This window comes from Somniosus microcephalus, chromosome 1, assembly GCF_052327205.1.
Source record: "Somniosus microcephalus isolate GS21.2 chromosome 1, FLI_Smic_1.0, whole genome shotgun sequence".
NCBI classification, from domain to species: Eukaryota; Metazoa; Chordata; class Chondrichthyes; order Squaliformes; family Somniosidae; genus Somniosus; species Somniosus microcephalus.
The window spans coordinates 66,037,065-66,051,027 of record NC_140987.1 but is presented as its reverse complement, the minus strand read 5'-3'; the positions used below and the strand labels follow the sequence as shown (position 1 = coordinate 66,051,027).

Genomic DNA, 13,963 nt, shown 5'->3' with positions numbered 1-13,963 from the left:
GCTAAGGCCTTGACATCCTTCCTATAGTGTGGTGCCCAGAATGAGATACAATACTTTAACCAGGGTCTAACCAGTGTTTTATAAAGGTTCAGCATAACGTGTTTGCTTTTGTACTCTATGCCTCTATTTATAAAGCCAAGGATCCCATATGCCTTTTAACAGCCTTCTCAACTTGTCCTGCCTCCTTCAAAGACTTGAGCACACACACCCCCATGTCTCTCTGTTCCTGCACCCCATTTAAAAATGTACCATTTAGTTTATATTGCCTCTCCTCATTCCTCGTACCAAAATTAATCACTTCACACTTCTTTGCGTTAAATTGCATCTGCCATGTGTCTGCCCATTTCACCAGTCTGTCTGTGTCCTCCTGAAGTCTGTCACTATCCTCTTCACTGTTTACTACATTTCCGAGTTTTGTGTCATTTGCAAACTTTGAAATGATGCCCTATATACCCAAGTCCAGGTCATTAATATATATCAAGAAGAGCAGTGCTCCCAACACCGATCCCTGGGGGACATCAATGCACACTTCCTTCCAGTCTGAAAAACAACCCTTCACCACTGCTCTCTCTCTGCTTTCTGTCCCGTAGCCAATTTTGTACCACATAGCCACTGCCTCTTTAATCCCATGGGCTTCAATTTTGCTAATGAGTCTATTATGTGGTACTTTATCAAATGCCTTTTGAAAGTTCATACACACATCAACCACACTACCCTCATCCACCCTCTCCGTTATTTCATCAAAGAGCTCAATCAAGTTAGTCAAACATGATTTGCCATTAACAAACCCATGCTAATAACCCATATTGATCTCAACAAGAGCCCTGCTTACCTTACCACTAGTTAGTAGTTACTAGTTGGTCATTAAAAAATTGAAAAGCGCAGGTTGGTAGCAGGTATGGGGAGCTCCTCATGAAATGGGCAGACACATGGCAGATGCAATTTAAGTGTGAAGTGATGCATGAGAAGAGACAATATAAATTAAATGGTACAATTTTAAAAGGGGTAAAGGAACAGAGAGACACAAATCTTTGAAGGTGGCAAGACAAGTTGAGAAGGCTATTGAGAAGGCTATCAAAAAGGCATACGAGATCCTTGGCTTTATCAATAGAGGCATAGAGTACAGAAGCAAGGAGCTAAACCTTTATAAAACACTAGTTAGGCCCCAGGTGGAGTATTGTGTCCAATTCTCGGCACCACTCGTTACGAAGGATGTCAAGTGCCTTAGAGAGGGTGCAGAGGAAATTTACAAAAATGGTGGGTTAAATTCCAGAAGTCTTCCTGTGCACACATGGTAGTCCATAAGTCTGGGCTCTGCCAACATTTTTCTAAGCTCGCTGGACATCGCTAAGTTTGGTCTGTCCCTGCAATCTATATTGGGCAAATCAAATCTGTAACTGTGTAGATTACTCCGTGATAAAAACAGAAAATGCTGGAACTACTCAGCAGGTCAGGATCTTTGGATGAGAAACAGAGACAACATTTCAGGTCCATGACCTTTCATCAGAACTGGAAGATGTCCAAGATGAACAGCTTTTAAGCAGGTACAGAGCCAGGGAAAAGGGGGCTGGAAAAGAGCGAAAGGGAAAGGTCTGAGCTGGGTGGGGGGCAGGAGTGATTAAATGACAGAAGTGATGATGGTGCAAGGCAAAAGGAGGTGATAAGGAGACAAATATAGAATCACAAGATTTCTCAATAGCTTACTTTGTAAACTCTTCAACACGCTGGGGAGTTTCCACATGTCAGACCAAAAAACTACCAGTTGCTGCAGCTGTTCAGATGTGGTATCTTCAGTAATCCATGACATCGATGGTGGCTTTCTAACTGTCCTATTAAACCTTCTGTTTCTTTCAGATTATCCCTCGGAATAATAGCACAAAATCTAGTCTCACCTATAACTACATTATTCATGAGGACTCCTTGCCAACCATCAGCAACAATAATGTACTTCAGGAAGATGTTGATGCATTTGAGTGGGCTTTGAAGAGCTGGTCCCAGTGTTCCAAACCATGTGGTGGAGGTAATTCTGTCTGAATATGAAGTAAAACGTCAATGTCTGTTTTACCAGGGGTTTGTGCTTTGATTCTTTTAACCATAGCAAAAGAGTTACCCGTTAACCATTTAGTGCGTGCTGTGCTAACCACAGTGTGAGCCGTGGCTTAGTGGGAAACACTTTCATCTCTGAATCAGATCGTTGTGCATTCAAATCCCGCTCCAGAGACTTGAGCACATAATTCAGTCTGACACTTCAGTGCAGTACCAAGGGCGTGCTGTACTGTCGGAGGTGCCATTTTTCGGATAAGATGTTAAACCGAGGCCCCGTCTGTCGATCCCATGGCACTAATACAAAGAGGAGCAGAGGAGTTCTCCCTGGTGATCTGACAAAGATTTATCCCTCAAGCAATACCATTAAAACAGATTATCTGGTCATTATCACATTGGCTCGGATTTTGCTGTAAAAATAATGATGAGGCTATCAGCACTCACCGTTATTAAAGAGTAAATTGGACAGCAACTTCCAGTGACTGCACAAACACGGTTAAATGTGGAAATCAGGAAGTTGCTGCCTGAGATGCCCTACTCTTCCAGAAGTTTCGCTATAACAGTATCTCACCAAGAGACTAGGCATTCAAATACATGTGGAAGGGCGTGAAGTTGCTGCAATAATCCGATACATACCCATTAAACACGCCAGAAAAAGTTAGAAACATAGAAGATAGGAGCAGGAGTAGGCCATTCGGCCCTTCGAGCCTGCTCCGCCATTCAATGAGATCATGGCTGATCATCCAAATGCAGTACCCGGTCCCTGCCTTCTCCCCATATCCCTTGATCCCTTTAGCCTCAAGAAATATATCCAACTCTTTCTTGAATATATTTAATGAACTGGCCTCCACCGCCCTCTGTGGCAGATGTAAAGTCTGTGGGTTGTACTGTTAATAACGACACAGACTTCAGGAGTAACAAACAAACAGGTCTTTACTATTCGAAGGTCAGGGCGAATCTGCCCCAGCAATCCTGCCACAACACTTATATACTGGTGTGGTCATTGTCGGTATTACAGTATACAGAAGCCAAACAAGTAGTGCCACACCTAAAGTAGTTCTCTTAAAGGTGAACGGTTACATACAATAGTTTCCTTAAAGGTAGACGGGTACATACACTACAGCAGAGAATTCCACAGGTTCACCACTCTCTGGGTGAAGAAATTCCTCCTCATTTCAGTCCTAAATGGCTTACCCCTTATCCTTAGACTATGACCCCTGGTTCTGGACTCCCCGGCCATCCGAAACATCCTTCCTGCATCTAGTCTGTCCAGACCTGACAGAATTTTATAGGTTTCGATGAATTGGCTCTCAATCTTCTAAACTCCAGTGAGTATAAGCCCAATCGACACAATCTCTCCTCATACATCATTCCTGCCATCCCAGGTATCAGCCTGGTGAATCTTCGCTGCACTCCCTCCATGGCAAGAACGTCCTTCCTCAGGTAAGGCGACCAAAACTGCACACAATACTCAAGGTGCGGTCTCACCAAGGCCCTGTACAACTGTAGCAAGACATCCTTGTTCCTGTACTCGAACCCTCTTGCTACGAAGGCCAACATACCATTTGCCTTCTTAACCGCCTGCTGCATCTGCATGCTTACCTTCAGCGACTGGTGCACAAGAACACCCAGGTCTCTTTGCACTTCCCCTTCTCCCATGCCATTCAAATAATAAACTGCCTTCCTGTTTTTGCCACCAAAGTGGATAACCTCACATTTATCCACATTATAGTGCATTTGCCATGTTTCTGCCCAATCACCCAACCTGTCCAAATCGTATTGGAGTTTCACGACATCCTCCTCACAGCTTACCCTCCCACCCAGCTTTGTGTCGTCTGCAAATTTGGAGATATTACATCCAATTCCCTCATCCAGATCATTAATATATATTGTGAACAGCTGGGGTCCTAGGACCGATCCTTGTGGTACCCCACTAGTCACTGCCTGCCACTCGGAAAACGACCCGTTTATTCCAACTCTTTGCTTTCTGTCCGCCAACTAGTTCTCTATCCAAGTCAATATCTTGCCCCCAATCCCATGTGCCTTAATTTTGCACGCTAATCTCTTGTGTGGGACCTTATCGAAAGCCTTCTGAAAGTCCAAATACACCACATCCACTGGTTCTCCCTTATCTATTTTACCAGTTACATCCTCAAAAAATTCCAGTAGATTAGTCAAGCATGATTTACCTTTTGTAAATCCATGTTGACTTTGTCCGATCCTGTCACTGCTTTCCAAGTGCTCTGCTATTACATCTTTTATAATAGGCTCTAGCATTTTCCCCACTACCGATGTCAGGCTTACCGGTCTATAATTCCCTGCTTTTTCTCTACCACCTTTTTTGAATAGTGGGGTAACATTAGCTACCCTCCAATCCATGGGTACCGTTCCAGAGTCTATCGAGTTCTGGAAGATGACCAGCAATGCATCTACTATCTCTAGGGCCATTTCCTTAAGTACCCTGGGATGTAGACCATCAGGCCCTGGGGATTTATTGGCCTTCAGTCCCATCAATTTTCCTAACACCATTTCCCTACAAATACTGATTTCTTTCAGTTCCTCCCTTTCATCAGACCCTATGTTCCCGGCATCTCTGGGAGGTTATTTGTGTCCTCCTTTGTGAAGACAGAACCAAAGTATGTATTTAGTTGGTCTGCCATTTCCTTGTTTCCCATTATAAATTCCCCTGATTCTGACTGTAAGGGACCTACGCTTGACTTCACCAATCTTTTTCTCTTCACATATCTATAAAAGCTTTTGCAGTCAGTTTTTATGTTCCCTGATAGCTTACTCTCATATTCTATTTTCCCTTTCTTAATTAATCCCTTTGTCCTCCTTTGTTGACTCCTAAACTGCTCCCAATCCTCAGGATTATTGCTTTTTCTACCCAATTTATATGTCCTCTCCTTGGATATTATGCTATCCCTAATTTCCCTTGTTACCCACGGTTGAGTCACCTTTTTTGTTTTATTTTTATGCCAAACTGGGATGAACAATTTCTGTAGCTCATCCATTCGGTCTTTGAATGTTTGCCATTGCCTATCCACCGTCAACCCTTTGAGTGCCATTCCCCAATCAATCCTACCCAACTCGCTCCTCAGACCATCATAGTTTCCTTTATTTAAATTGAGGATCCTTGTCTCTGAGTCTACTTCATTCTCCATCTTAATGAAGAATTCGATCATATTATGATCGCTCCAACCCAAGGGGCCTCGTCCAACAAGATTGCTAATTAATCCTTTCTCGTTACATAATACCCAGTCTAAGATGGCCTGATCTCTGGTTGGTTCCTCGACATATTGGTCCAGGAAACCATCCCGTAAACACTCCAGGAATTCCTCCTCCACAGTATTGTTACTAATTTGGTTGGCCCAATCTATATGTAGATTAAAGTCACCCATGATGACTGCTGTGCCCTTATTGCACGCTTCTTTAATTTCCCTTTTAATGCCATCCCCAACCTCCGCCTTACTGTTTGGAGGTCTATATACCACTCCCACTAATGTTTTTTTCCCCTTAGTATTTCTCAATTCTACCCATACAGATTCTACATCATCAGAGCTAATATCCTTCATTACAATTGTATTAATCCCTTCTTTAACCAGTAGTGCTACCCCACCTCCCTTTCCTTTTTGCCTATCTTTCCTGAATATCGAATACCCCTGGATGTTGAGTTCCCAGCCTTGGCCATCCTTGAGCCACGTTTCCGTAATCCCAACCAAATCATATTCGTTTACCTCTATTTGCGCAGCCAATTCATCCACCTCAATTCAATTCAATTTTATTTGTCATATATGCAGCAGGCGTGTGTACTGCACAATGAAATGTTGATTTTTACGAGTCCGCCCAACATTGGAATAAATATGGCATAACAAGGATAAAAATACTAATAGAAATACTAATAGAAAAACAGTAATAATAAATAAAACAGCAGTAATAAATAATAATAAATTAATCGTTCATGAGTCTTATGGCCTGGGGGTAGAAGCTGTTTCGAAACCTGTTGGTACGAGACCGTATGCTTCGGTAGCTCTTACCGGACGGGAGCAGGGCGAAGAGGTTGTGGCTGGGGTGACTCGCGTCTTTAATGATTCTCAGGGCCTTCCCCCGGCACCTCTCGGGGTAAATATCCTGCACAGGAGGTAGTTTAATTCCTATAGTGTGTTGTGCAGCTTTCACTACCATCTGTAGAGCCTTGCGGTCTGTGGCGGTGCAGTTGCCATACCAGGTAGTGATGCAGCCGGACAGGATACTCTCGATGGTGCACCGGTAGAAGTTGGTGAGAATCTGGGGGGCCATTCCAAATTTCTTCAGTCTCCTGATTAAGAATGGGTTGGCATACCTTCTTGGTTACAACGTCGATGTGATGGGACCACGTTAAGTCCTCCGTAATGAATACACCCAGGAATTTGAAGCTGCTGACCCTCTCCACCTCAGCCCCTTTGATGTAGATTGGGGTGTGTCCCTCCCCCTGCCGCTTCCTGTAATCCACGATCATCTCCTTTGTTTTGCTGATGTTGAGGGAGCGGTTGCTGTACTTGCACCATTCTCCTAGGGCTCTTACCTCCTCCCTGTAGCCTGTCTCGTCGCCATCTGTGATCAGGCCTACAACGGTAGTGTCATCAACAAACTTGATGATGGAGCTGAAGTTGTGCGTGGCCACACAGTCGTGAGTAAACAGGGAGTACAGAAGGGGGCTGAGCACACAACCCTGGGGAGCTCCCGTGTTCAGGATCAGTGTGGAGGAGGTGTTTCTGCCTATTTTCACCACCTGGGGTCTTCCCGTCAGGAAGTCCAGGATCCAGTTGCATAGGGAGGTGTTAAGTCCTAGCTTATTACAAATGCTCCTCGCATTAAGACACAAAGCCTTCTGGCTTGTTTTTTTAACGCTCTTAGACCTATTAGAATTATTATTTACTGTGGCCACGTTTGATTTAAACCGTTGATTTCTCTGACTGCCACTTTTGTTTTTCTCCTTCCTATCTTTTGCTTTTATCCCTGCTCAGGTTCCCAACCCCCTGCCATTTTAGTTTAAACCCCCCCGCACAGTGCTAGCAAACCTCCCCGCAAGGATATTTGTCCCGCTCTGGTTCAGGTGCAACCCGTCTGACTTGTACAAGTCCCACCTTCCCCAGAAGCAGGCCCAGTGATCCAGGAAACTAAAGCCCTCCCTCCTGCACCAACTCTTTAGCCACGCATTCATCTGCTCTATCCTCCTATTCCTATACTCACTAGCACGTGGCACTGGGAGTAATCCAGAGATTACAACCTTTGAGGTCCTATTCTTTAATCTGCTACCTAGCTCCCTAAATTCTTGCTGCAGGACCTCATCCCTCTTCCTACCTATGTCGTTGGTTCCAATGTGAACCACGACCTCTGCCTGTTCACCCTCCCCCTTCAGAATGCCCTGCAGTCGTTCAGTGACATCCTTGACCCTGGCACCAGGGAGGCAACAAACCATCCTGGAGTCACGTCTACGGCCACAGAAATGCCCATCTGTTCCCCTTACGATAGAATCCCCTACCACTATTGCTCTCCCACTCTTTTTCCTTCCTTCCTGAGCAGCAGAAGCACCCCTGGTGCCAGGAAGTTGGCTGCTGCTGCCTTCCCCTGGTGAATCATCCCCCTCAACAGTATCCAAATTGGTATACCTGTTTGAAAGGGGGATGGCCACAGGGGTCCCCTGCACTACCTGCCTGCTTCTATTGCTCCGCCTGGTGTTCACCCATTTCCCTTCTGCCTGTGCAGCCCTACCCTGCGGCGTGACCAACTCATCAAACGTGTAATCCATGACCCTCTCAGTATCGTGAATGCTCCACAACCCATCCATCCGCAGCTCCAGCGCCTCAATACGGCCCGTTAGTAGCTGCAGCTGGATGCATTTCTGGCACACGTGGTCGTCAGGGACACTGGCAGCGTCCCTGAATTCCCACATAGAGCAAGAGGAGTATAACACGGGGCTGGGCTCTCCTGGCATGACTTACCCCTTTAATTAATTTAAATTAATTCAATACCACCAGTTAAAGATATACTGTAGGGCGCTTATTTACCAACTGTCCCCACTACACCACAGAGACCCAAGAAAATATAAACCGCAGAATTTAAGCTTGTAATGAAAAGGAGAAAGAAATACTCACCAACCAATCACTTACCTGCTTCCTGGTGAAGTCACACTTGGATTACTTTTTACCTCTCTCCCCTGCTGTTGAATTGGTATGCCTCGCCTCGCTGAATCAGCCGCCGCTTTTAAACTGCCGCCGGTCACTGCTCCCTCACAGGTCCGATGCTCTGGTCGGGCCTCGCTGAATCAGCCGCCGCTTTTAAACTGCCGCCGGTCACTGCTCCCTCACAGGTCCGATGCTCTGGTCAGGCCTCGCCTCGCTGAATCAGCCGCCGCTTTTAAACTGCCGCCGGTCACTGCTCCCTCACAGGTCCGATGCTCTGGTCGGGCCTCGCCTCGCTGAATCAGCCGCCGCTTTTAAACTGCCGCCGGTCACTGCTCCCTCACAGGTCCGATGCTCTGGTCGGGCCTCGCCTCGCTGAATCAGCCGCCGCTTTTAAACTGCCGCCGGTCACTGCTCCCTCACAGGTCCGATGCTCTGGTTAGTGCTTGTCCATTCAAGTGTAAGTGAATTTTTAACAGCGTGCTAAGTCTTAATTGCTGCCAAACAAACCACTCTGGCACTGAAAATTAACTTTTACAGGTCTCGAGTCTCATGCCTTCAGATATTAATTATTGTTGGAGATATTAAAAAAATTAACATTTAAATAAAAAATGTAGTTTTATATTTTTTCTTTTTGTCTCTTTTATCTCTCTTTCTTAATCCTATCTTTCTTTTCCTCCCTTTATTTCGCTTTTGGTACATGATTTGGCATTGAATTAACTTATTCTAACTTATACTTCCTGGTTCAGACTCTGCAAGGGGAATTTTAACCTAAAAAAATGTTTGGGTTGGGATCGGGCGGGGAGTTAAAGTGTTAAAAACCTGAATCCCGAACAGAACCTGCCTCCAACCAGCACACTTCCAGTTTTAATGGAGGCGGGACGGGAGGGCGGGCAGCCAACCCACTCCCAGGAGGCGGGTCGTCTATTTAAATATTATAATGAGGCTGGAAGCCGCTGCATCAACCTCCATTTTGAGTTTAACTTTAGCTGGTCGGGTTTTGCAGGCCTTGTATAACCCACCAGCTAAATTAAGGATCCAGGAGGTAAGCGACTTTGCATGTGCCTCCTGTATCCAGCGTTCCTGCCTAACCCAACCCCTACGATCGGAGACCCACCCCACGAGGCCTCTCCCTCCCCCAAGAGTCCTCCCCGTCCCATAGGCCTCTGATTCCCCCATGAGGCCTCTGATTTCCCCCCCCATGAGGCCTACCCCATGCTCCTTCGGTCGCCAATCTGCTCCTCCAGCCGGCAATCATTGGCGAACCCCCCCCCACCCCCGCTCCTCCAGTCCCTGATCCTCACACAATCCCCCCGCTGGTTCTCTGATCCTTCTCCGCCCCCCTGCTCCTTCTCCGCCCCCCTGCTCCTTCTCCGCCCCCCTGCTCCCACCCCCGTTCTGGTCCCATCCCCCGAGCCTTATCCAACACCCCTCCCCCTCTGTGCTGGTCCCGGCTCCCGATTCCTTCACCACCCCCCCCCCCCACCCTGTGCTGATCCCGGCCCCCGATCATCAGCTCCTCCAGCCCACCCCGTGCTCCTCTGGCCGACCCGCTGCCCCCACATGAACCCTCCCTCCTCCTCTCTGCGGCCTATTGCTGCAAACCTAAACGCCCGGAGACAGCCAGCCTCTCAATCTGGCTGGCTGCAGGTGGGAAACAGATCTTTCCTATGCAAATCAGGCCCTGCTGTTAAATTCTGCAGGGCCTGCAGGAAACTCACTCTCTCGGATTTCCTGACCGCTTCAGAGGCCCCCCGTTCCCAAACCACCTTCCCCATTAAAAGTCCCCCTGCGTGTCTCAGTAACATTTCTTCAGTCTGATTGGTTAAGGGGATACACACTTACTTGCCCTGTTCACACAGGTCCCAGATCCCCTGTAAATGGCGCCACACTGAAATGGATTTCTAATCACCGCAAGTTCCAGTGCAAAAGCCCATCGAAAGTATGTGGGCAATTGTAAGTGTAATGAACGGTTAGCGCCATTTATTCACTGCTGACCACAAAATCTGGGCCAATGCTCTTTGTGGGACCCTGCTGTGTGCAAATTGCCCTCTGCATTTCCCTACATTACAACAGTGACTACATTTCAAAAGTACTTCATTGGCTTTGGGACATCTTGAGGTCGTAAAAGGTGCTATATAAATGCACATTTTTCTTTCTTTCATGGCAGTTTGCGAATTTGAATTCAGTTTATAAAATCTGGAAATAAAAAGCTGTTATCAATAAAAGTGACCATGAAGCTGTCGGATTGTTGTAAAAAGGCGACTGGTTTATGAATGCCCTTTCGGGAAAGAAACCTGCAATCCTTACCCGGTCTTGCCGGTGTGCGACTCCAGTCCTACACCAATGTGGTTGACTCTTAACTGACCTCTGAAGTGGCCTAACAAGCCACTCAGTGTATCAAACTGCTACCCAATGGTTCAAGATGAAGGCCCACTGCCACCACCTCAGAGCAACTAAGGATGGGTAATAAATGCGTAAACTAGGCCTGTATTCTCTTGAATTCAGAAGAATGAGAGGGGATCTCATTGAAGCATACAAAATTATTACAGGACTTGATAGGGTGGATGCTGGGAGAATGTTTCCCTTGGCTGGGGAGTCTAGAACCAGGAGCCACAGCCTCAGGATAAAGGGTAGGCCATTCAGGACTGAAATGAGAAGAAATTTCTTCATACAGAGGGCGGTGAATCTTTGGAATTCTCTACCCCAGAGGGCTGTGGAGGCTCAGTCATTGGGTATATTCAAAACAGAAGTCGATAGATTTCTGACTAGTAAGGGCATCAAGGGATATGGCGATGGGGCCAGTGAATGGAGTTGAGGCAGAAGATCAGCCATAATCTCATTGAATGGCGGGGCAGGCTCGAAGGGCCGAATGGCCTACTCCTGCTCCTATTTCTTATGTTCTTATATAATGCCGACCTTGCCAACGATGCCCACATCCTGAGAATTAATAAATAAAAAGATGAAGAATGGGTTGGGGGGGAAGAATGAGACAAGCTACTTTGTACAGTTATGTTTATATATAATACAACAGTGCACGTTGTGTTTAGCTCGGAAAAGTGACTACATTTTTGTTATTAGGTTTTCAGTACACGAAATATGGATGCCGCAGGAAGACTGACAATAAAATGGTTCATCGTAGCTACTGTGATGCAGGCAAAAAGCCAAAACCCATCCGCAGACTGTGTAACCTGCAGGAATGTACACTGCCTGTGTAAGTAGCAACTGTTGCTGACACCTGCTCCACTTACCTCAGAAAATCCGCTCGCTGTAAAACGGAACACCGCCGCTTCCTCTGAATTGTAGCCGATTTTGAGAATTTTGGCTGGCCAGATACAGCTAGTGAAATGATTTCCTCCTCGTCAGTAATGGTTCTCCCTTGCACTTAATGGCACAGTTTTAAAGAGTGTGCAGGTACAGAGGGACCTGGGAGTTGATGTGCATAGGTCCCTGAAGGTGGCAGGACATATTGAGAGAGAGGTTAACAAAGCATATGGGATCTTGGGCTTCATAAATAGAGGTATTGAATACAAAAGTGGAGAAGTTATGCTGAACTTTTATAAAGCGCTGGTTAGGCTACAACTGGAGTATTGCATCCAGTTCTGGTCACCACACTTTAGGAAGGATGTGAAGGCCCTTGAGAGGGTGCAGAGGAGATTTACCAGAATGGTTCTGGGGATGGGGGATCTTAGCTACAAGGACAGGTTGCAGAAGCTGGATTTGTTTTCATTAGAGCAAAGGAGGTTGAGGGGTGATTTGATAGAGGTGTACAAGATTATGACAGATTTGGATAGGCTAGACAGGGAATGGCTGTTCCCACTAGTTGATGGTACAAGGACTAGGGGACACAGATTTAAGGTTTTAGGCAAGAGATATAGCGGGGATGTGAGGAAGAGCTTTTTTACGCAGCGAGTGGTGAGGACCTGGAATTCGCTGCCGACGGAAGTGGTGGAAGCGGAGACACTCAGGGCTAGAAATTCAGTTAGGGGCGCCCAGCTCGCCTGGGCACCGGAATTACCGCTGCGCGCGGAGCCACTTGCGCCAGCGGGAAATTCAGTTTCAGCGCCCCAAGTGGAAGCCGGCCGCTAAACAAGGGTTTCGGCGCCCCGCTTGGGGCGCTGAAACTGAATATCGGCGTGTAAAGTGCCGCAGCGCCACCCACTGCGGCACGGCAGCCTGCGGTACTGCAGGCCTTCCTCTCATTCTTAAGGGGGAGGTGCCTGCAACAGCGCGATCCCCGCTCGCGAGTGCCGGCAAATGAGCCCGGCACCAAGGAGAAGTGCCAGGCTCTCTGGAAACAGCCGGCAATGCCGCGGGGGGGGGGTGTAGGAGGCCGGGGACGGAGGTGCGGGCAGGCGGCCGCCGAAAAAGCGGCCGGCCGCACCTCCACCTTAACTCGCCCCACTACCGGCACAGGTAGGCCCCGTGTACCGGTCGCTGTTTGCGGCCGGCGCGGGGGAGGCGGCAGCAACCAAGTATGGCCAGCGGGGCGATAGCGGGGCGCTGCGCACACCGATGACGTCATCGGTGGCGGCGCAGCGCTAATGGCTAACGCCGCCATTAGCGCCCCGCTAAATATCGCGGTAGGTTTGCACAGTGGCGCAAAAGCCCTCTTTGGGCGCAAACTGGTGGCGCAGGCCACTGAATTTCTAGGCCTCAATGTTTTCAAGGGGAGACTGGATAGGAACTTGAGGAAAATAACATTGCAGGGCTACGGGGATAGAGCGGGGGAATGGGACTGACTGGATTGCTCTACAGAGAGCTGGCACGGACTCGATGGGCAGCATGGCCTCCTTCTGTGCCATTATGACTCTATGGCCTAGAAATTCGGTTGGTTGCGCCAGCGATTAGCGCCTAAAGAGCCCGAGATTTGGGGCGCTACCCAAGTTTTGGACGTGCGCAGTGATCCTAGCGCATCCGGCCATATTGAGTAGCCTGTTCGCGCCAGCGTTAAGTCTTTGCGACCAGATCATGACGTCATTTCATTGTGCAACGCCTTTTTGGCGCCCCTTACCGGAAATTCAGTGGCGCCCCCCTCCGTTTCGCCTGGTGCTATTAGTGACAGTTGGATGGAACGTTACCAGGTCCATCTTGTACTCGGGGGGCGCTCTTTAAAGGGGACAGCACTACTACAAAACTGGCAGCCATTTGGCCTGGCCATTCTGCTCGCTGCTGGAGAGAGTTGCAGACCTTCAGTGGCAAAGACTTGTTGTTATTGAGCCAGAGGAGCCTTGGGACCTTCAGCCCTGTTCAGAGCAGTTGGATCCAGAAAGCTGACTGCATCTTATTCGTCGGACAGAATAATGGGAGCTGCTTCGGAGGGGCACGTTATCCTTGCTGAACAGCTGGCAGGGGCACAGAGACGGAGGGAGAGAGGGCCGGGATTGGTCGGAAGGAGGAGGGCCAATGGACGTCGCCAAATCCGACCATATGCTGCCAGGGTTTTCAGGCAGCAGGTCTCCTACCTTACCATGTCGGAGGAGCAGTGTCTGTGACACCTGAGATTTGGTAAGGATGTTGTCTCTGAGCTGTGCCACCTGCTTGCTGGGGATCTGCAGCCGCGGATACGGTGCAAACCTCTCTGTCGGTGGCCATGAAAGTGACTGTTGCGCTTGTGGTAAACCACTGTTTGTATTCCACTGTGTACATGCCTGGACATGCCTCGGCTGACTCCTCCCACAAGTCCTAGTATAAAGGTGACTGCTCCCCAGCCCCTTTGTATTCTGGACCGGTCGACCACTCGAGGCAGACCTTCA

The 13,963-nt window shown here is 48.0% G+C and overlaps 1 protein-coding gene across 1 annotated transcript in view; it reads left to right on the top strand.

The window, feature by feature from the left end:
• Window positions 1-13,963, top strand: part of LOC147124146 (A disintegrin and metalloproteinase with thrombospondin motifs 3-like) — a 235,769-nt gene that overhangs the window by 184,409 nt on the left and 37,397 nt on the right. Inside the window, exons 15-16 of the mRNA XM_086002840.1 lie at window positions 1,855-2,020; window positions 11,289-11,421. Coding sequence (XP_085858966.1) covers window positions 1,855-2,020; window positions 11,289-11,421 — 299 coding nt within the window. The remainder of the gene's footprint in view (window positions 1-1,854; window positions 2,021-11,288; window positions 11,422-13,963) is intronic.